The sequence below is a fragment of the Bombina bombina genome, unplaced genomic scaffold (genome assembly GCF_027579735.1).
Source record: "Bombina bombina isolate aBomBom1 unplaced genomic scaffold, aBomBom1.pri scaffold_523, whole genome shotgun sequence".
NCBI classification, from domain to species: Eukaryota; Metazoa; Chordata; class Amphibia; order Anura; family Bombinatoridae; genus Bombina; species Bombina bombina.
The window spans coordinates 275,759-297,809 of record NW_026511860.1 but is presented as its reverse complement, the minus strand read 5'-3'; the positions used below and the strand labels follow the sequence as shown (position 1 = coordinate 297,809).

Genomic DNA, 22,051 nt, shown 5'->3' with positions numbered 1-22,051 from the left:
TTTAAGACAAAAGGGGAAGCCCCATCTGTATTGGATGCACAAATTTTGGAGGTGCTGTGTAAGGTATCTAGCCTCCTTTCTTTTAGCCAATGTAATGGGGCTCAAGTCTGCGTATATCTGAAGTTTTGATCCTTCAAATAGGACAGTTTGGGTTTTCCTGGCAGCGTTGTATATAGTTTCTTTATCCTTATAATTCTGGAATTTCAGGATAACATCCCTGGGTGGATCTGAGGGCCTTGGGGGGGGTCGTAGGGCTCTGTGGGCTCTGTCAAGCGGCATGTCTGAGATCTCCACTGGGTTAGCAAGGTGTTTAAATAGATTTTGCAGATAGTCCCCCAGTTGTTGATTCAGCACACTTTCTGGGATGCCGCGGATACGAATATTCTGCCTTCTGCCCCTGTTATCAAGATCTTCAACGTGGTGTTGTAGGTCGTCTATGATAACACTTTGCTGATGTTGTTGCCGTGACATTTCCTCATGCTGGTTGTTAATATACTCCGATCCTTCTAAGTATTCTACCCTGTTGCCCAGTTCATTTAGGTCTTTTCTAACCTCCTTCAGGCCTTCTTTGATAAGCTGGCTAACGTGGGTCATCAGCGCTGCAAAGTTGTCTTTAGTGGGTAGCGTGCTTAAGTCAGCCTTGGTAAGGGGCCTGGGTGGGGTATGTTGTATTGAGGTCATGTCTGAGTCCTCTGAATCGCTACCATTTTCTTGCTGTGCAATTATATGGTCATGTGACAGTGAGTCTAATGGTTTAAAATATTCCTTCATAGCCAGGTTGGGGCCTAGGGAGCTTTTGGGGTTTTTGGGCCCTTTTTGTGATTTATGGCCCTTCCTGGTTGACATGGTGATGTAAGGTAGTATACAGGAGCAGCAATTATACAGACTATATTAAGTTGGTGTAGTAGCCTGCTATCCTGCACTTGCCGTTCCCTGCTATATGCTCAGTCTGAGCAGTGACGTTATGCCTCACGGGCCCAACTGTAGCCGGGGAGGTAGGTGTGCTGACTATGGGGCTAATGAGGCTTGGCTGGCTGAATGTCGTATGTCCGTCAACAGTCTATTGTGCACCTCTATAGTGCGGCGGAGGTTGCAAGGAAAAGCCCCCTGGTGAGCGTAGGAAGTTCCTAACTGGTTAGCCAAGCGGGCCGCAATAGCGATCGGCTGGAGCCCCAATGTGTGACCGTGCGGTCTATTTGTAAAGAGAGAGAGAGAAGAGGTATTGTCTGTACCTTACCGCAGCGCCCGATAGTGCTCCCTAATGTCAGCTTGAGATTTACGGCAAGTTGTCGATGCAAGCAGCCACGTGGGTGACCGCTAGCTCCGTGAGTTGTGGCGCAGCTAAAACACAGGCTCCTGATTAAATGTGCGCCGGGTAGCTTTTCCTTGTCTCTCTCTTCAGTGATGAAGATCGGGTAGTTTAGGCAGGCATATCTCACATTTGATACCTCATCTGATAGCTTTTATCCCTTGTTTAGAGCAGCTTGTTGCAACAGAGCACACGGAGCTCACAGAAACACGACTACCATGTTGGGCTGCTGGCTCCGCCCCCCGATATTCACTGTTTTATTCAGGCTTTGGTTGGTATCAAGCCTGTTCATTTATTAATTTCTCCTTTTTGGAGTCTTATTTGGCTTAAGATTTTGCAGGCTCTTTCTTTTGAGCCTATATTTTCTTTGAAGATTATCTACTTTCTTGGAAAGTGTTGTTTCGTTTGACTATCTCTTTTGCTACAAGAGTTTCTGATTTATCAGCTCTCTCTTGTATGTCTCCTTATCTGATTTTTCATCTAGATAAGTTGTTTTGTGGACTTCATTTCCTAAGGTTGTGAATTTGAACAACATTGGTAGAGAAATTGTTTTTCCTTCTTTGTGTCCTAATCCTAAATAATTCTTTGAGAGTTCTTTACATTCTTTGGATGTGGTAAGAGTTTTATAATTCTATAATGAGGTTCTAGGATTCCAGAAGACTTCTAGTCTGTTGTTTTTCTGGTTCCAGAAAAGGTTAGAAAGCCTTTGCCTTTGCTTAGGCATCCTGTTTAAAGCTTTTGTTTCTCAAGGCTTATTTGGAGTTTTACAGTTCATTCTACTAAGTTCAGTTGCCATTTCTTGGGCTTTTTCAGAATGAAGCTTTGGATGATCAATTTGCAAATCAGTAATTTGGTCTTCTTTGCATACTTTTATTGTTTTTACCATTTTGATGTATTTTGCTTCTTCTGAAGCAGTCTTTGGTAGTAAAAGTTATTCAGGCATCTGTCTCAGTTTGATTCTACTGCTTTTGATTTATTTATTTTTTAAGAAAAACTTAATTATTGTGTGGATTTAATTTCTCAGTGGAAATAGCTGTTGTATTTTATCCCTCCCTCTCTAGTGACTCTTCTGTGGACTTCCACATTTTTGGGTATTTTTATCCCATACGTCACTAGCTCATGGACTCTTGCCAATTACATGAAAGAAAGCATAATTTATGTAATAACTTACCTAATAAATTCATTTTTCATATTGGCAAGAGTCCATGAGGCCCACCCTTTTTATGGTGGATATGTTTTTTTTTGTACAAAAGCACAATTATATTCCATTTCCTCTTTTTGTATGCTTTTTTACTCCTTTTTACACCTCACTTCTTGGCTATTCATTTAACTGAGTTGTGGGAGGTGTATTTATAGGCATTGAGGTTTGGGAAACTTTGCCCCCTCCTGGTAGGATTGTATATCCCATACGTCACTAGCTCATGGACTCTTTCCAATATGAAAGAAATGAATTTATCAGGTAAGTTCTTACTTAAATGATATTGTCAGTTTGCTTGACAGACTTGCATTTTAGCCAATCAGTGCGGGCTCCTAGGAACTCCACGTGCGTGAGCACAGTGTTATCTATATGACACACATGAACTAACACCCTCTAGTGGTGAAAAACTTTTAAAATGCCCTGAGCTAAGAGGTGGCCTTCAAGGGCTTAGAAATTAGCATATGAACCTCCTAGATTAAGCTTTCAATAAGAATACCAAGAGAACAAAGCAAAATTGGTGATAGAAGTATATTGAAAAATTGTTTAAAATGACATTCCCTATCTGAATCATGAGTTTGTTTTGGACTAGACTGTCCCTTTAAGGTGTGCACATTACATATGGAGGGACCGGTTCATCTGCTGGACATGAGGTCATCAGTTATTATTTGTATTATTATTACCATTCACCTAGATTACTAAACATGGTGCGAAACTAACGCCAAAAAAAATGGTGTTACTGCACTCTCCATAGCGCTGACATTATGAGTTACTCCTTGTGCTGTGCGCTATCGTGCGTTAAGCTCCAGGGCTGAGTTTATGTGCTTGTGCACGCTTTCCCCCATGTTTTTCAAATCAGCCAATAGGATTTCAGTAGCTCTCATCTTATTGGCTGATTTAAATTTGAAGAATCAAATCAACCAATAGGAATGCAAGGATGTCATCGCCCTCCAGGATAGCTCCGTTCCGTGCCGCTGGGATGAAGATAGAAGACGTCCTCGAGATGGATGATGACTTCTCGCCCCCTGGATGAAGACTTCAGGAACTGTGAGTAGACTGTATGGGGTTAGTGTTAGATTTTTTTTTTTTTTTTGGGGTGTGTTTTTTTTCTAGATTAGGGCTTTAGGCAATTGTAAAAGAGCTGAATGCCCTATTAAGGGGAGTAAAAGAGCTGAATGCCCTATTAAGGGGAGTAAAAGAGCTGAATGCCCTATTAAGGGGAGTAAAAGAGCTGAATGCCCTATTAAGGGGAGTAAAAGAGCTGAATGCCCTATTAAGGGCAGTAAAAGAGCTGAATTCCCTATTAAGGGGAGTTAAAGAGCTGAATGCCCTATTAAGGGGAGTAAAAGAGCTGACTGCCCAATTAAGGGGAGTAAAAGAGCTGAATGCCCTATTAAGGGCAGTAAAAGAGCTGAATTCCCTATTAAGGGGAGTTAAAGAGCTGAATGCCCTATTAAGGGGAGTAAAAGAGCTGAATGCCCTATTAAGGGCAGTAAAAGAGCTGAATGCCCTATTAAGGGCAGTAAAAGAGCTGAATGCCCTATTAAGGGGAGTAAAATAGCTGAATGCCCTATTAAGGGGAGTAAAAGAGCTGAATGCCCTATTAAGGGGATTAAAAGAGCTGAATGCCCTATTAAGGGGAGTAAAATAGCTGAGCTGAATGCCCTATTAAGGGGAGTAAAAGAGCTGAATGCCCTATTAAGGGGAGTAAAAGAGCTGAATGCCCTATTAAGGGGAGTAAAAGAGCTGAATGCCCTATTAAGGGGAGTAAAAGAGCTGAATGCCCTATTAAGGGGAGTAAAAGAGCTGAATGCCCTATTAAGGGGAGTAAAAGAGCTGAATGCCCTATTAACGGGAGTACTAGAGCTGAATACCCTATTAAGGGGAGTAAAAGAGCTGAATGCCCTATTAAGGGGAGTAAAAGAGCTGAATGCCCTATTAAGGGGAGTAAAAGAGCTGAATGCCCTATTAAGGGGAGTAAAAGAGCTGAATGCCCTATTAAGGGGAGTAAAAGAGCTGAATGCCCTATTAAGGGGAGTAAAAGAGCTGAATGCCCTATTAAGGGGAGTAAAAGAGCTGAATGCCCTATTAAGGGGAGTAAAAGAGCTGAATGCCCTATTAAGGGGAGTAAAAGAGCTGAATGCCCTATTAAGGGGAGTAAAAGAGCTGAATGCCCTATTAAGGGGAGTAAAAGAGCTGAATGCCCTATTAACGGGAGTACTAGAGCTGAATACCCTATTAAGGGGAGTAAAAGAGCTGAATGCCCTATTAAGGGGAGTAAAAGAGCTGAATGCCCTATTAAGGGGAGTAAAAGAGCTGAATGCCCTATTAAGGGGAGTAAAAGAGCTGAATGCCCTATTAAGGGGAGTAAAAGAGCTGAATGCCCTATTAAGGGGAGTAAAAGAGCTGAATGCCCTATTAAGGGCAGTAAAAGAGCTGAATTCCCTATTAAGGGGAGTTAAAGAGCTGAATGCCCTATTAAGGGGAGTAAAAGAGCTGACTGCCCTATTAAGGGGAGTAAAAGAGCTGAATGCCCTATTAAGGGCAGTAAAAGAGCTGAATTCCCTATTAAGGGGAGTTAAAGAGCTGAATGCCCTATTAAGGGGAGTAAAAGAGCTGAATGCCCTATTAAGGGCAGTAAAAGAGCTGAATGCCCTATTAAGGGCAGTAAAAGAGCTGAATGCCCTATTAAGGGGAGTAAAATAGCTGAATGCCCTATTAAGGGGAGTAAAAGAGCTGAATGCCCTATTAAGGGGATTAAAAGAGCTGAATGCCCTATTAAGGGGAGTAAAATAGCTGAGCTGAATGCCCTATTAAGGGGAGTAAAAGAGCTGAATGCCCTATTAAGGGGAGTAAAAGAGCTGAATGCCCTATTAAGGGGAGTAAAAGAGCTGAATGCCCTATTAAGGGGAGTAAAAGAGCTGAATGCCCTATTAAGGGGAGTAAAAGAGCTGAATGCCCTATTAAGGGGAGTAAAATAGCTGAATGCCCTATTAAGGGGAGTAAAAGAGATGAATGCCCTATTAACGGGAGTACTAGAGCTGAATACCCTATTAAGGGGAGTAAAAGAGCTGAATGCCCTATTAAGGGGAGTAAAAGAGCTGAATGCCCTATTAAGGGGAGTAAAAGAGCTGAATGCCCTATTAAGGGCAGTGTAAAAGAGCTGAATGCCCTATTAAGGGGAGTAAAAGAGCTGAATGCCCTATTAAGGGGAGTAAAAGAGCTGAATGCCCTATTAAGGGCAGTAAAAGAGCTGAATGTCCAATTAAGGGGAGTAAAAGAGCTGAATGCCCTATTAAGGGGAGTAAAAGAGCTGAATGCCCTATTAAGGGGAGTAAAAGAGCTGAATGCCCTATTAAGGGGAGTAAAAGAGCTGAATGCCCTATTAAGGGGAGTAAAAGAGCTGAATGCCTATTAAGGGGAGTAAAAGAGCAGAATGCCCTATTAAGGGGAGTAAAATAACTGAATGCCCTATTAAGGGGAGTAAAAGAGCTGAATGCCCTATTAAGGGGAGTAAAAGAGCTGAATGCACTTTTAAGGGGAGTAAAAGAGCTGAATGCCCTATTAAGGGTAGTAAAAGAGCTGAATGCCCTATTAAGGGGAGTAAAAGAGCTGAATGCCCTTTTAAGGGGAGTAAAAGAGCTGAATGCCCTATTAAGGGGAGTAAAAGAGCTGAATGCCCTATTAAGGGGAGTAAAAAAGCTGAATGCCCTATTAAGGGGAGTAAAAGAGCTGAATGCCCTATTAAGGGGAGTAAAAGAGCTGAATGCCCTATTAAGGGGAGTAAAAGAGCTGAATGCCCTATTAAGGGGAGTAAAAGAGCTGAATGTCCTATTAAGGGGAGTAAAAGAGCTGAATGCCCTATTAAGGGGAGTAAAAGAGCTGAGCTGAATGCCCTATTAAGGGGAGTAAAAGAGCTGAATGCCCTATTAAGGGGAGTAAAAGAGCTGAATGCCCTATTAAGGGGAGTAAAAGAGCTGAGCTGAATGCCATATTAAGGGGAGTAAAAGAGCTGAATGCCCTATTAAGGGGAGTAAAAGAGCTGAGCTGAATGCCATATTAAGGGGAGTAAAAGAGCTGAATGCCCTATTAAGGGGAGTAAAAGAGCTGAGCTGAATGCCATATTAAGGGGAGTAAAAGAGCTGAATGCCCTATTAAGGGGAGTAAAAGAGCTGAATGCCCTATTAAGGGGAGTACAAGAGCTGAATACCCTATTAAGGGGAGTAAAAGAGCTGAATGTCCTATTAAGGGGAGTAAAAGAGCTGAATGTCCTATTAAGGGGAGTAAAAGAGCTGAATGCCCTATTAAGGGCAGTGTAAAAGAGCTGAATGCCCTATTAAGGGGAGTAAAAGAGCTGAATGCCCTATTAAGGGCAGTAAAAGAGCTGAATGTCCTATTAAGTGGAGTAAAAGAGCTGAATGCCCTATTAAGGGGAGTAAAAGAGCTGAGCTGAATGCCATATTAAGGGGAGTAAAAGAGCTGAATGCCCTATTAAGGGCAGTGTAAAAGAGCTGAATGCCCTATTAAGGGCAGTGTAAAAGAGCTGAATGCCCTATTAAGGGGAGTAAAAGAGCTGAATGCCCTATTTAGGGCAGTAAACAAGCTGAATGCCCTATTAAGGGGAGTAAAAGAGCTGAATGTCCTATTAAGGGGAGTAAAAGAGCTGAGCTGAATGCCATATTAAGGGGAGTAAAAGAGCTGAATGCCCTATTAAGGGGAGTAAAAGAGCTGAATGCCCTATTAAGGGGAGTAAAAGAGCTGAATGCCCTATTAAGGGGAGTAAAAGAGCTGAATGCCCTATTAAGGGGAGTAAAAGAGCTGAATGCCCTATTAAGGGGAGTAAAAGAGCTGAATGCCCTATTAAGGGGAGTAAAAGAGCTGAATGCCCTATTAATGGGAGTAAAAGAGCTGAATGCCCTATTAAGGGGAGTAAAAGAGCTGAATGCTCTTTTAAGGGGAGTAAAAGAGCTGAATGCCCTATTAAGGGGAGTAAAAGAGCTGAATGCCCTATTAAGGGGAGTAAAAGAGCTGAATGCCCTATTAAGGGGAGTAAAAGAGCTGAATGCCCTATTAAGGGGAGTAAAAGAGCTGAATGCCCTATTAAGGGGAGTAAAAGAGCTGAATGCCCTATTAAGGGGAGTAAAAGAGCTGAATGCCCTTTTAAGGGGAGTAAAAGAGCTGAATGCCCTATTAAGGGGAGTAAAAGAGCTGAATGCCCTATTAAGGGGAATAAAAGAGCTGAATGCCCTATTAAGGGGAGTAAAAGAGTTGAATGCCCTATTAAGGGGAGTAAAATAGCTGAATGCCCTATTAAGGGGAGTAAAAGAGCTGAATGCCCTATTAAGGGGAGTAAAAGAGCTGAATGTCCTATTAAGGGGAGTAAAAGAGCTGAGCTGAATGCCCTATTAAGGGGAGTAAAAGAGCTGAATGCCCTATTAAGGGGAGTAAAATAGCTGAGCTGAATGCCCTATTAAGGGGAGTAAAAGAGCTGAATGCCCTCTTAAGGGGAGTAAAAGAGCTGAATGCCCTATTAAGGGGAGTAAAAGAACTGAATGCCCTATTAAGGGGAGTAAAAGAGCTAAATGCCCTATTAAGGGGAGTAAAAGAGCTGAATGCCCTTTTAAGGGGAGTAAAAGGGCTGAATGCCCTATTAAGGGGAGTAAAAGAGCTGAATGCCCTATTAAGGGGAGTAAAAGAGCTGAATGCCCTATTAAGGGGAGTAAAAGAGCTGAATGCCCTATTAAGGGGAGTAAAAGAGCTGAGCTGAATGCCATATTAAGGGGAGTAAAAGTGCTGAATGCGCTATTAAGGGGAGTAAAAGAGCTGAATGCCCTATTAAGGGGATTAAAAAAGCTGAATGCCCTATTAAGGGGAGTAAAAGAACTGAATGCCCTATTAAGGGGAGTAAAAGAGCTGAATGCCCTTTTAAGGGGAGTAAAAGAGCTGAATGCCCTATTAAAGGGAGTAAAAGAGCTGAGCTGAATTCCCTATTAAGGGGAGTAAAAGAGCTGAGCTGAATGCCCTTTTAAGGGGAGTAAAAGTGCTGAATGCCCTTTTAAGGGGAGTAAAGGAGCTGAATGCCCTATTAAGGGGAGTAAAAGAGCTGAATGCCCTATTAAGGGGAGTAAAAGAGCCAAGCTGAATGCCCTTTTAAGGGGAGTAAAAGAGCTGAATGCCCTTTTAAGGGCAATGCCCATACAAATGACCCTTTAGGAGCAATGAATAGCTTAGGTTTTTTTTAGAGTTAGGTGTTACAGAAGCATTAGTTATTTTGTTGTGAAGAAACTTATTTCCCAGCAGCAATGCCTGAACCAGCCAAGCCAGCGCCTAAGAAGGGCTCCAAGAAAACTGTAACAAGTATCATTTCATAAAGGGTTAACTCTGTTCAGTTTTGAGAAAACTATTTTCTGAGGCAGGTTTCCTAGCATATTGTGTACTGTAATTAAGTTTGTGATAAGCATTCACTGCTAGGTGATAAGAAGGACTCAATTGTTTTCTTGTGTGTACTTGTTATCTGCGGTGGCCTGTCCAAGGGCTTTGTCTAAATGTGTGATGGGGGATTTTATGCTTCCCCCCCTGGGAGTGCCCTGTGTGCATGTAACCTAAATAAAAAGCAGGCTGGGCATCCCAGTCCTCAGTTCTTGGTTGTCCCTCAATCGCAGCGTTGACTCGTTTTTGTGGGCAGAAGGGTATCCTAGCTGTACTACAGCTAAGGGGGATTATTCTACATTTGCGAGACTCATATAGAATACTATGGAAAGCAGTTTCTCCCCTCTTCAGCAATAGGAATCCAGGCTACTAAGCGGTCCATCTCTCAGCGAGACTAAGGGTAACCGTAACATTTGGCGGCAGCGGTGGGATTTTTCCTGGATTTCCTAGGAGAGGTACAGAACGGATGGAGAGCGCTTACGAAAAATTGAAGCGTACAACCCTAAAGGATTTACTTGAAAGCAGAGGGGGGTACGCCAGCAACCGGCCGAGGAGAGAGCTGATCGCAGAATTGACCGAACGGGATCAGAGCTTCACAATGGCGGAAACACCGACCACGATTAGTGACGAAAAAACCAGGATTGTTCGGGAGAGGCTCTCACTGTACGGGCCGAACCCCTCCATGGAATTGGTACAGCAGTTGATGGCGGAAGCGGACAAGGATATACGAGAGACTCGAGCCCACGAACTCAACCTAGCGAACGCACACCGCAATGCTGAAGCCCCGCAGGTAATCATCCCTGTCGAAAATGCTGGGAGGCCCAAGATACCCTATGCGGCATTTCGACCCTTCCTAGAGAGCGAGACAGGGATTGATGAATATTTGGTGGACTTCGAAAGGCAATGTGCCCTGCACCAGATTCCCAACAGGGAGTGGCCCACGATATTGTCTGGGAAACTATCCGGGCGAGCCCTGGAAGCCTTTCGTACTCTGGGTGCTGAGGAAGTGACACAGTATGAGCTAGTTAAGGAGACACTGTTGCGACGGTACGCAGTAACTCCGGACGCGTATCGCCGACAGTTTCGGGGCACGAAAAAGAAGCCTAACGATACCCATATGGAATGGGCGCACCGAATGCGGAGAGCGGCAAATCACTGGATGAGCGGAAGTAAAGCGGTGACTGGTGAGGAAATTTTACAATTGTTTCTCTTAGAACATTTTTATAATGGCATGGAACAGCAAGGGAAGGAATGGCTGCGAGACAGGCGACCTTCTACCTTAGAAGAAGCAGCCAAATTGGCCGATGAACATTATGACTCCCGTCTTCACGAACCCAGAGAGGTTTACCGTGCACCCCTTCGTGCTGAATTTCGAGCCCCGGTGCCCGCAGGGCCCGCCCGACACTCAGGACCACCCAATAACAGCTCTGAGCGTCCCAGACCGACTTGCCACCGATGCAAGCAACCAGGGCATTTCATGGCTAGCTGCCCCCTTAATACGCACCAGACACCCAGGAATTACAATTACCCCTCTGGGGCATATCGTCCGGCCCGGACCCTCTGTGTTAACCAAGAGGCCCCTATGGAGGAATATTTGGGGCCGCTTCACGAGGCGGACCCTGTATATGCTGCCTCAGATAACCGCCAGCACCATCGGCAGAAGGTATGGCTCGAGGGGCGATCTACCGAGGGATTGAGAGACACAGGGGCTACTATCACGCTGGTACAGAGTCATTTGGTGCCGGAGCACAAGCGATCTGGACAGACTGTGGCCGTTAGAGTGGCGGGGGGGGATGTGTACAAAATTCCAACAGCTAAAGTGCATCTTGATTGGGGAGCGGGAAAGGGGGCTGTGAACGTGGGCATAATGGATAATTTACCTGCCGAAGTACTACTGGGCAATGATTTGGGCCCCATGACTTCTGCCTATGCTCCAGTATGCAACAACGAGGCGGACCCAGTGACTACACGGGCCCAAGCCCGGACGGAGCGAGAACTCTCACCAGTGCGGGAGACACAGGTAAGACCTACCCCGACATTGCCTGACATGTTAGGCCCCATACCCTGGGACACCCCAGATGCTTTCGAGACAGAGTCTAAGACTGACCCGACCTTACAAAAGTACCGGGAACGAGCAGAGACCGGAGGGGGCGGGGCAGATAATGAAACATTCTTATGGGAAAAAGGGAAACTATACCGCTGGACAGAGAAAAGGGGACAGCGTAGGCGACAGCTGGTAGTGCCCCACAAATACCGTCAAGAAATCCTCAAGATAGGCCATGACATCCCCTTAGCAGGCCACCTAGCTGTAACCCGTACCCTACACCGCATTACTCACACGTTCTTTTGGCCAGGGGTACACGCCGACGTTAGAACTTACTGTAACACCTGCGATGTGTGTCAACGAGTAGGAAGGCGAGGCGATCACCCTAAAGCCCATCTAGTAAATATGCCCATTGTAGAGGAACCCTTCAGCCGGGTTGCTATTGACCTAGTGGGACCACTGGCTACCCCTAGTCCCTCCGGTAAGCGCTACATTCTTACCGTAGTGGACTACGCTACCAGGTACCCAGAGGCTGTCGCCCTATCCAACATACAAGCGGATACGGTAGCGAATGCACTAGTACAGGTGTTCTCCCGGGTAGGATTTCCAAAAGAAATCCTATCCGACCGAGGCACCCAATTTACGGCTGAATTGACCCAACAACTCTGGCAGGTTTGCAAAATTAAGTCCCTCCTGAGCTCCCCATACCACCCCCAGACGAACGGGCTGTGTGAGAGGTTCAATGGGACCCTCAAGCAAATGCTCAAGACGTTCACTCAGGAATACCGAGACTGGGAACGCTTCCTGCCGCACCTCCTTTTTGCTTATCGGGAGGTGCCCCAGGAAACGACAGGGTTCTCTCCCTTCGAGTTGCTCTACGGAAGAAAGGTACGGGGACCCCTAAACCTGATCCGGGAGCACTGGGAGGGAGAGATGGAGACTGACGGTGTCCCCATTGTGCCATACGTGCTGGAACTCAGGGACCGAATGGAGCAATTAGCCAAATCCGTGCGGGCTAATCTCCAGTCGGCCCAGAGAAGACAGAAAGTATGGTACGATCGGGGGGCCCGAAAGAGAATCTTTACCATAGGACAAAAGGTGTTAGTACTTAAGCCGGTGAAGACAGACAAATTGCAGGCGTCCTGGCAGGGCCCCTACCAGATCGTAGAGAAAAGGGGAGACACCACTTATGTGATAGCTAGCTGCCACGACAACAATCTTAGAAAGACATTCCATGTAAACATGCTCAAGGAATATTTTGAGCGACCAGAGAACGTGACGGCCATATGTTGTTCCCCTCAGGAAGGCCCCGACAGTCTACCCATTCCAGACCTATTAGAAAAGAGTCTCCCCACAGGTATAGTGGCTCAGGTTCAGATAGGAGACCGACTTAGCCCCACTGAAAGGGAGCAGCTCAACCAACTCCTACAGTCCAAACACCTCACCTTCTCCCCGAAGCCAGGGTACACTACTTTAACCACCCACCAGGTAGATACTCCGGGACAAGCTCCCTTGCGCCAGGCTCCGTACCGAATCCCCGAAGCAGTTAGGATAGGAATGAAGAAGGAGATCGATGAGATGCTCCAACTCGGGGTAATTGAGCCCTCCGATAGTCCCTGGGCCTCCCCAGTTGTCTTGGTGCCCAAGAAAGATGGGACCACCCGGTTCTGCGTAGACTATCGGAGGCTCAATGAAAAGACCGTGACGGACGCTTACCCTATGCCCAGGGTAGACGAGCTACTCGATCGTATAGCCAGGGGAAATTACCTGACCACTATTGACCTCTGCAAAGGTTACTGGCAGATTCCCCTGGCCCCGGAGGCTATCCCCAAGTCGGCATTCGTCACCCCATTCGGCTTATATCAGTTTAGGGTAATGCCGTTTGGGATGAAGAATGCCCCAGCTACATTCCAGCGCTTGGTGGATAGGCTCCTGGATGGCTTCCAGAGTTTTGCTTGCGCCTACCTGGACGACATAGCGATCCACAGTGAGTCATGGGAGGACCACTTAGCTCACATAGGAATGGTTCTGGATCAGATCCGGGCTGCTGGCCTGACTCTGAAGCCAGAAAAATGCCACTTTGGGATGGCCGAGGTACAGTACCTGGGTCACCGGGTGGGGTGTGGAAAGCAGCGACCAGAGCCGGCCAAGATAGAAGCTGTCGCCAATTGGCCCACCCCCATCACTAAGACTCAGGTCCTAGCCTTCCTGGGCACGGCAGGGTACTATAGACGGTTCGTACCAGACTACAGCACACTTGCCAAACCCCTGACTGACTTGACCAAGAAGAACTTACCTCGACAGGTCCTGTGGTCTCCCCACTGTGAAACGGCTTTCCAGGCTCTCAAAAATGCTCTAATTAACGCTCCTGTCTTGGCGGCTCCAGCCCTTAACAAACGTTTTATCGTCCACACAGATGCTTCCATGTTCGGGCTGGGAGCTGTCCTCAGCCAAGTAGGCGAAGATGGAGGGGAGCATCCAGTTGCCTACATCAGCCGGAAGCTCCTGCCCCGCGAAGTCAGCTATGCAGCGGTCGAAAAGGAGTGTTTGGCTTTGGTGTGGGCATTAAAGAAATTGACTCCCTATTTATATGGGCAGGAGTTCACTCTGGTCACCGACCATAACCCGTTGGTGTGGCTGAACCGGGTCTCTGGAGATAATGGCAGGCTATTACGTTGGAGTTTATCGTTGCAACCCTTCAATTTCACCATTACTTACAGACCTGGGAAACAGAATGGCAACGCCGACGGGTTGTCCAGACAAACCGACCTCAGCCCCGCATAACCAGCGGTCTGGACAGCCTTAGTCTGCCCCGAAAAGGGGTCAGACCGTGTCTGCCAGAGTGTTCCACAGAAAGGGAGCACTGTTACAGAAGCATTAGTTATTTTGTTGTGAAGAAACTTATTTCCCAGCAGCAATGCCTGAACCAGCCAAGCCAGCGCCTAAGAAGGGCTCCAAGAAAACTGTAACAAGTATCATTTCATAAAGGGTTAACTCTGTTCAGTTTTGAGAAAACTATTTTCTGAGGCAGGTTTCCTAGCATATTGTGTACTGTAATTAAGTTTGTGATAAGCATTCACTGCTAGGTGATAAGAAGGACTCAATTGTTTTCTTGTGTGTACTTGTTATCTGCGGTGGCCTGTCCAAGGGCTTTGTCTAAATGTGTGATGGGGGATTTTATGCTTCCCCCCCTGGGAGTGCCCTGTGTGCATGTAACCTAAATAAAAAGCAGGCTGGGCATCCCAGTCCTCAGTTCTTGGTTGTCCCTCAATCGCAGCGTTGACTCGTTTTTGTGGGCAGAAGGGTATCCTAGCTGTACTACAGCTAAGGGGGATTATTCTACATTTGCGAGACTCATATAGAATACTATGGAAAGCAGTTTCTCCCCTCTTCAGCAATAGGAATCCAGGCTACTAAGCGGTCCATCTCTCAGCGAGACTAAGGGTAACCGTAACATTAGGGTTTTTATTTTGGGGGTTGGTTGGGCGGGGGGGTTTACTTTTAGCGGGGGACTTAGTCATTTTTAAGGTAAATGAGGCGAGTAAAAGAGCTGAATGCCCTTTTAAGGGGAGTAAAAGAGCTGAATGCCCTATTAAGGGGAGTAAAAGAGCTGAATGCCCTATTAAGGGGAGTAAAAGAGCTGAATGCCCTATTAAGGGGAGTAAAAGAGTTGAATGCCCTATTAAGGGGAGTAAAAGAGCTGAATGCCCTATTAAGGGGAGTAAAAGAGCTGAATGCCCTATTAAGGGGAGTAAAAGAGCTGAATGCCCTATTAAGGGGAGTAAAAGAGCTGAATGCCCTATTAAGGGGAGTAAAAGAGCTGAATGCCCTATTAAGGGGAGTAAAAGAGCTGAATGCCCTATTAAGGGGAGTAAAAGAGCTGAATGTCCTATTAAGGGGAGTAAAAGAGCTGAGCTGAATGCCCTATTAAGGGGAGTAAAAGAGCTGAATGCCCTATTAAGGGGAGTAAAATAGCTGAGCTGAATGCCCTATTAAGGGGAGTAAAAGAGCTGAATGCCCTATTAAGGGGAGTAAAAGAGCTGAATGCCCTATTAAGGGGAGTAAAAGAACTGAATGCCCTATTAAGGGGAGTAAAAGAGCTAAATGCCCTATTAAGGGGAGTAAAAGAGCTGAATGCCCTTTTAAGGGGAGTAAAAGAGCTGAATGCCCTATTAAGGGGAGTAAAAGAGCTGAATGCCCTATTAAGGGGAGTAAAAGAGCCGAACTGAATGCCCTTTTAAGGGGAGTAAAAGAGCTGAATGCCCTTTTAAGGGCAATGCCCATACAAATGACCCTTTAGGAGCAATGAGTAGCTTAGGTTTTTTTTAGAGTTAGGGTTTTTATTTTGGGGGTTGGTTGGGCGGGGGGGTTTACTTTTAGCGGGGGACTTAGTCATTTTTAAGGTAAATGAGCTGTTTAATTTAGGGCAATGCCCGACAAAAGTCCCTTTTAAGGGCTATTGGTAGTTTATTGTAAGTTAGGGGGTTTTTATTTTTGATAATGTTGTTTATTATTTTTTGTAATCTTAGAGGTTTTTTTTTCAGAATTTAGTGTTTATTATTTTTTGTAATTTTAGATTTTTTAAATTTTTTTCGTAGTGTTAGTTTTTTTTTAAATTTAGGTATTTAATTGTTTTGTTTTTTCTTTTTGTTTTTTATTAGAATGGTTATGTTGGGTTAATTTATTGTTTAAACTTAGGTTTTTTTTTATTTCACAGGTAAGTTTTTATTTTTTTAAAGATAGTTATATTGTAATTTTAATTTAAAGGTGTTAGGTTTAGGGGTTAATAGTTTAATTTAGTGTTTTCCAATGTGGGGGTCGGCGGTTTAGGGTTTAATAGGTTTAGTTTATTAGTTACGATGTTGGGGGTGTAGATTTAGGGGTTAATAGTTTATTATAGTGTTGGCAATACGGGGCCAACTTTTTAGGGGTTGATAGGTTTTTTTAGGTGTCGGGGAGCAGCGGATTAGGGGTTAATAACTTACTAGTGTTGGTGATGTCGAGGAGTGGCGGTTTAGGGGTTAGAGTTATATAGTGTTGCCAATGTCGGGGGCAACAGATTGAGGGTTAATAGGTTTATTTAATAGTCATGATATGGGTGGGCGGCAGATTAGGGGTTAATAAGTTTAATATAGTGTTTGCAATGCGGAAGGGTGGCGGTTTAGAAGTTAATAGGTAGTTTATGGGTGTTAGTGTTCTTTGTAACATTTTAGTTATGAGTTTTGCGAAACATTTTTGTTTCGCAAAATCCATAACTACTGCTCTCAGATGGCGGTATTGATTGTGTCAGTATAGGCTGTAACGCAAGCATTTTGGGTGCACCACACAACCTGTAATACGGCGTTATGGAAAATCCCGCACTCAAACGTCATTTTTTTGAGTGCGGAATGGACATTGCGTTACAGGCTAAAATGCTTGCGGTATAGCTATATGCGTGACTCGTAATATGCGTTCCTGGCCATTCCAGCGTAATGGCCAATACCGCAAAACTTGTAATTTTGCTGATTGTAAGGTGTTTTTGTATTAGAAATGGGGATTAGAATTTATGGGAGATTGCTATGTGTCCCATAAAAATAAATACATAAATTAACATGAGGGACAAATCACACTTGTAAGGGATCGTGTCAGATCCTTTTTGAATATATCGCCTATTACCCCTGAGAAAAGAACAGTCTGATACGTTTACCAAATCTGAGAGAAAACAGGCATGCCTTAATATCATATGGCTTGGATTGTGTAAGAATGGATATGTTGCTACATGTAATGGATAGTAATGCCGCAGAAAGGAAATTAATTGTCATGAAGTGACTGCCTTGCAAGTACTGCTCACGTGCTCTTATCATAGGATGTAGCTAGTCCAGCTCTGTGTAGTGTCATTCGGTTTTCGCACAACATGTCATATCAGTCACTATCCACAAACTACTCGCCGTCTCCGGGTTAGGGTGGGGACTTCCTGCCATTCCCCTGCTTCTGCTGTAAAATATTGTTTTGGAACTTACTGTCTTGTTGTTTTCCAGTTCCTACGGCGCCTCCACAGAACGTTCACGCTGAAGCTGTTAACTCCACCACTATTCACTTTCTTTGGAATCCCCCTCCACAGCAGTTCATCAATGGGATTAATCAGGGATACAAGGTAATGTACACAGGAGGCACGGGCCTTACAGCAGATGTGCGTGTAATTGTAACTAACACAAACATCTGCTGAGACATGAACATATGTATTTAGGATTGTGATTTCACAAAATCTGATTGTGCTTTGACAGTTTCTGTGCAACTTTAACAAATTTGGCTCTTACTTTGTATATTTCTGTGTATATATTACAAGTTACATTGCACTTTGTATTTCTTCTATTTAAAATAAAACTGAGAAACCACAGCTTCAGTTTCCCAGAGAGCTTAATTATTTTGTATGGGCTAGAGAAGCAAAGATTCTTTCATTTTGAGAGAAATAATAGTGCAGACTTCACAGGATAATATAAGAAAAATGGCAGAACCTGGGAGTCCCAGATAGATGAGAGATGCCTTCCGTAGAAAGTAATACTCTGGGACAAAGAATTTCACAGGAGAGAGGGGTTAATGCCTGAGACTGATATAAAGTCTCAGTCTGCATCAAATACAAATTAAACTGAAATGTCTTTACTACAATTTAAAGGGACAGTCTACACCAGAATATATATTGTTTTAAAAGATAGATAATCCCTTTATTACCCATTCCCTAGTTTTGCATAACCAACACAGTTATATTAATATAATTTTTACCTCTGTAATTACCTTGTATCTAAGCCTCTGCAAACTGCCCCTTATTTCAGTTCTTTTGACAGACTTGCATTTTAGCCAATCAGTGCTGGCTCTTGGAAACTCCACGTGCGTGAGCACAGTGTTATCTATATGACTCGCATGCACTAACACCCTCTAGTGGTGAAAAACTGTCAAAATGCCCTGAGCTAAGAGGCAGCCTTCAAGGGCTTAGACAGCATATGAACCTTCTAGATTTAGCTTTCAACTAAGAATACCAAGAGAGCAAAGCAAAATTGGTGATAGAAGTAGATTGGAAAATTGTTTAAAATTACATGCCTTATCTGAATAATGAAAGTTTGTTTTGGACTACACTGTCCCTTTAAACCAGGTCCACCTTCTGCTTCTCTCTGTCCACTACTACTACTGACACCTACAAAATCTTGCCCACACAATTCTTAAAATCTCATTAAATGCACTTCAGTTCTCTTGCGCGCTTTAGAATGCATGCTCTATATGCAATAAACTCAACTCTATTTATGACCTATTCATTTCATGATCACTTAACCTGTTAGCCCTTACACAAACGTGACCCTCCTCCTCTAACACAACTGCTGTAGCCTCTCTGTCTTCTGGTGGCGTGCACTTCCCTTCAGTCACACTCCCAGGCCAGGAGACAGACAAGGGGGTGGGAGCAGGCATTCTTCTGGGCCCATACTATACCTTCCACTGCATTTCTTCACCCCCATCCCTTTCTTTCTCATCTTTTAATGCTTATGATATCCGCCTCATCTCCCCTCTAGCCCTCCATGTTGCTGTTATCTATCGGACTCCTGGTCCAGCATCACAATTTCTAGACCACTTTAAAGCATGGCTCCCACACTATGGGGCCTATTTATTAATGTGCTAGCGGACATGATCCGATATTGCGGATCATGTCCGCTGCACATCGATAAATGCAGACTGCATACGCTCTCGGCATTTATCATTGCACCAGCAGTTCAATGCCACCCTCTTCAGATTTGCGGCCAATCGGCCACTAGCAGGGGGTGTCAGTCAACCCAATCGTATTCAATCGGGTTGATTTCTGGCGATTTCTGTCCGCCGCCTCAGAGCAGGCGGACAGGTTATTGAGCAGTGGTCTTTAGACCGCTGATTCATAACTTCTGTTTCCATACAGAGATTGATAAATATGCCCCTAACTCTCTTGCAATGCACCTTCTCTCATCTTAGGTGACTTCAACATACCTATTGTCAATCCTAGCATGCCTGCTGCCTCTAAATTATTATCCCTTACCACCTCTTTTGGCCTCTCCCAGGGAACATCTCCAACCCACTGTGAAGACAACTCAATTGATTTGGTCTTCACCAATTTATGTGCCATTTCCAAGTTCTCTAACTTTCCCTTTCCTCTCTCTGATCACCATCTACTAACGTTCTCTCTTACTTTTACTACAGCACCCTCACAAGTTCCCCAAAAAACTGCTACCTTACAGGAATTTAAATGACTTGGATCTCACAGACTTTTCAATTCAACTTAATATCCACACTTGACAATGTTGCATCCTCCACTGTTCGCGGTGCATTATTGACCCAACGACAACCATGGCACACCAAACAGACCTGATATCTTCAGCAATGTTCACAAACTGCTGAACGTCTGTAGAGAAAATCACATACTACTGCTGATTTCCTGCACTACAAATTCATCCTTATATCCTACAATTCTGCCCTCAGCCTGGCCAAACAAGTCTGTTTCCTCATTCGTGTCAACTCATGCGTTCAACCCCAGAATGCCGTTTTCAACCTTTAAAGCGATGGTAAATTCCAGACATTAAGGGCTAGATTACAAGTGGCGCAGTAAATATTTCTTTTGCGATCGTGAAAGCACTGCTAGCGCTAAGCTTTTTACACTTTTCGGGTTGCGCTCATATTACAAGTTGCAAAAAACTTATTTTGCACTAGCAGTAACCCGAAAAGCTCAAAAATCCTAACCTGAGTTTTTGCGTGAGCATACATGTATTCCCCCATAGTAATCAATGGAGACAAAAAAGTGAAAAACTCCCTACTATAAGCCTGTAGCCTATAAACCCCTATACCACCATCTTCATCCCAGCCGCGGTCCATCTTTATCATGATGTCCATCTTCTAACTTCATCCCGGCGGTGACGTTAGTCCTCCTCTTCAGAACTTCAACGTGGAGCTCCTCTTCATGCGGTCTCCAGCCGCACACTTAATAGTGAATGTGAGGTGTTATGGTATAACCCGGATATCAAGGGTAAATACCAGATGAAAGATGCCCTGAATACGGGATCAGCAACACACGAACCGGATATCAAGGGTTAATACCAGATGAAAGATGCCCTGAATACGGGATCAGCAACACACGAACCAGATATCAAGGGCCACACAGATTTCGCTTGTTGATTGAACTTTCACAAGACCCTTTTTTTGTTTCACCAATGGACTTTCTGGGTTTGCATTAGTTTTCAACTATCAACCATTGTATTTTATCACTTGATTATTTACATTTATTTTTTAAATTGTATCATATCACCAGATTATACAAGCACTACTAATATTAACTTCACTTGGTTTTTTCTTATAATTGTTCATTTATTCGCATACATTTTTTTAGTTCCAGATATATCACAAATATCACTTTAGCATTGAAACATTTCTTGTGATTCATAACAAATATTTTGTCACATAGACACACACTTTTTTCCAAGGTTTTTTCCCAGCACGTAGTAACGCACCCATTCTTTAAAAAAATTCTATATGGCGCCCCCTATCTATATTCAATAATATACACCCCCAAGTACCAGATGAAAGATGCCCTGAATACGGGATCAGCAACACACGAACCGGATATCAAGGGTTAATACCAGATGAAAGATGCCCTGAATACGGGATCAGCAACACACGAACCAGATATCAAGGGTTAATACCAGATGAAAGATGCCCGGGATCAGCAACACACAAACCCAGTTAATTCCCCCCAAACATGAGACCAAGCTCCATCTTGAGAGTAAAACAGAATGTGTTTTATTGAGGGCTATATGCCCAGTATTTATGCAGGTCTCCCACCTGGTTGACACTCCCTAGGTGGGGGATTGGAAGAGTATAGTACATTAGATAGAGGGAAGACGCCCTTTTACAGGATACAATAGAATTACATTACTTAACCAAATAAACAATTAAACACAAGAAAACAATGGAGTCCTTCACACCAACAATGTGAACGCTTATCACATAAACTTAATTACAGTAAACAATAGCTGATGCCAGGAAAGCTGTCTTTAGAAAATAGTTTCTCAAAGCTGAAAAAAGTTAACCCTTCCGGTACTGACAGAGGGGTCTGTCACATGAAGTACCCCTTTTATATAGGGGTACCTTTGCATTCCTTTTGGGTGATTTGAAACTTCAAATTCAAATCAGCCTATAGAATAAAAGGAAAAAGCTTACAGACAGGTGACCGCTCTCTCTCTAGACGTGCTGTGTGTGTCACTTACAGACAGGTGACCGCTCTCTCTCTAGACGTGCTGTGTATGTCACTTACAGACAGGTGACCGCTCTCTCTCTAGACGTGCTGTGTATGTCACTTACAGACAGGTGACTGCTCTCTCTCTAGACATGCTGTGTATGTCACTTACAGACAGGTGACTGCTCTCTCTCTAGACGTGCTGTGTATGTCACTTACAGACAGGTGACCGCTCTCTCTCTAGACGTGCTGTGTATGTCACTTACAGACAGGTGACCGCTCTCTCTCTAGACGTGCTGTGTGTGTCACTTACAGACAGGTGACCGCTCTCTCTCTAGACGTGCTGTGTGTGTCACTTACAGACAGGTGACCGCTCTCTCTCTAGACGTGCTGTGTATGTCACTTACAGACAGGTGACTGCTCTCTCTCTAGACGTGCTGTGTATGTCACTTACAGACAGATGACTGCTCTCTCTCTAGACGTGCTGTGTATGTCACTTACAGACAGATGACTGCTCTCTCTCTAGACGTGCTGTGTATGTCACTTACAGACAGATGACTGCTCTCTCTCTAGACGTGCTGTGTGTGTCACTTACAGACAGGTGACCGCTCTCTCTCTAGACGTGCTGTGTATGTCACTTACAGACAGGTGACTGCTCTCTCTCTAGACGTGCTGTGTATGTCACTTACAGACAGGTGACCGCTCTCTCTCTACACGTGCTGTGTGTGTCACTTACAGACAGGTGACCACTCTCTCTCTAGACGTGCTGTGTATGTCACTTACAGACAGGTGACCGCTCTCTCTCTCTAGACGTGCTGTGTGTGTCACTTACAGACAGGTGACCGCTCTCTCTCT

General features: G+C 44.4%; 1 protein-coding gene across 1 annotated transcript in view; it reads left to right on the top strand.

The window, feature by feature from the left end:
- Window positions 1-964: 964 nt before the first annotated feature.
- Window positions 965-22,051, top strand: part of LOC128643975 (protein sidekick-1) — a gene marked incomplete in the record, with an annotated part of 285,109 nt that continues 264,022 nt past the window's right edge. Inside the window, 2 exon segments of the mRNA XM_053696740.1 lie at window positions 965-995; window positions 16,995-17,110. Of these exon segments, the coding sequence (XP_053552715.1) occupies window positions 965-995; window positions 16,995-17,110 (147 nt within the window).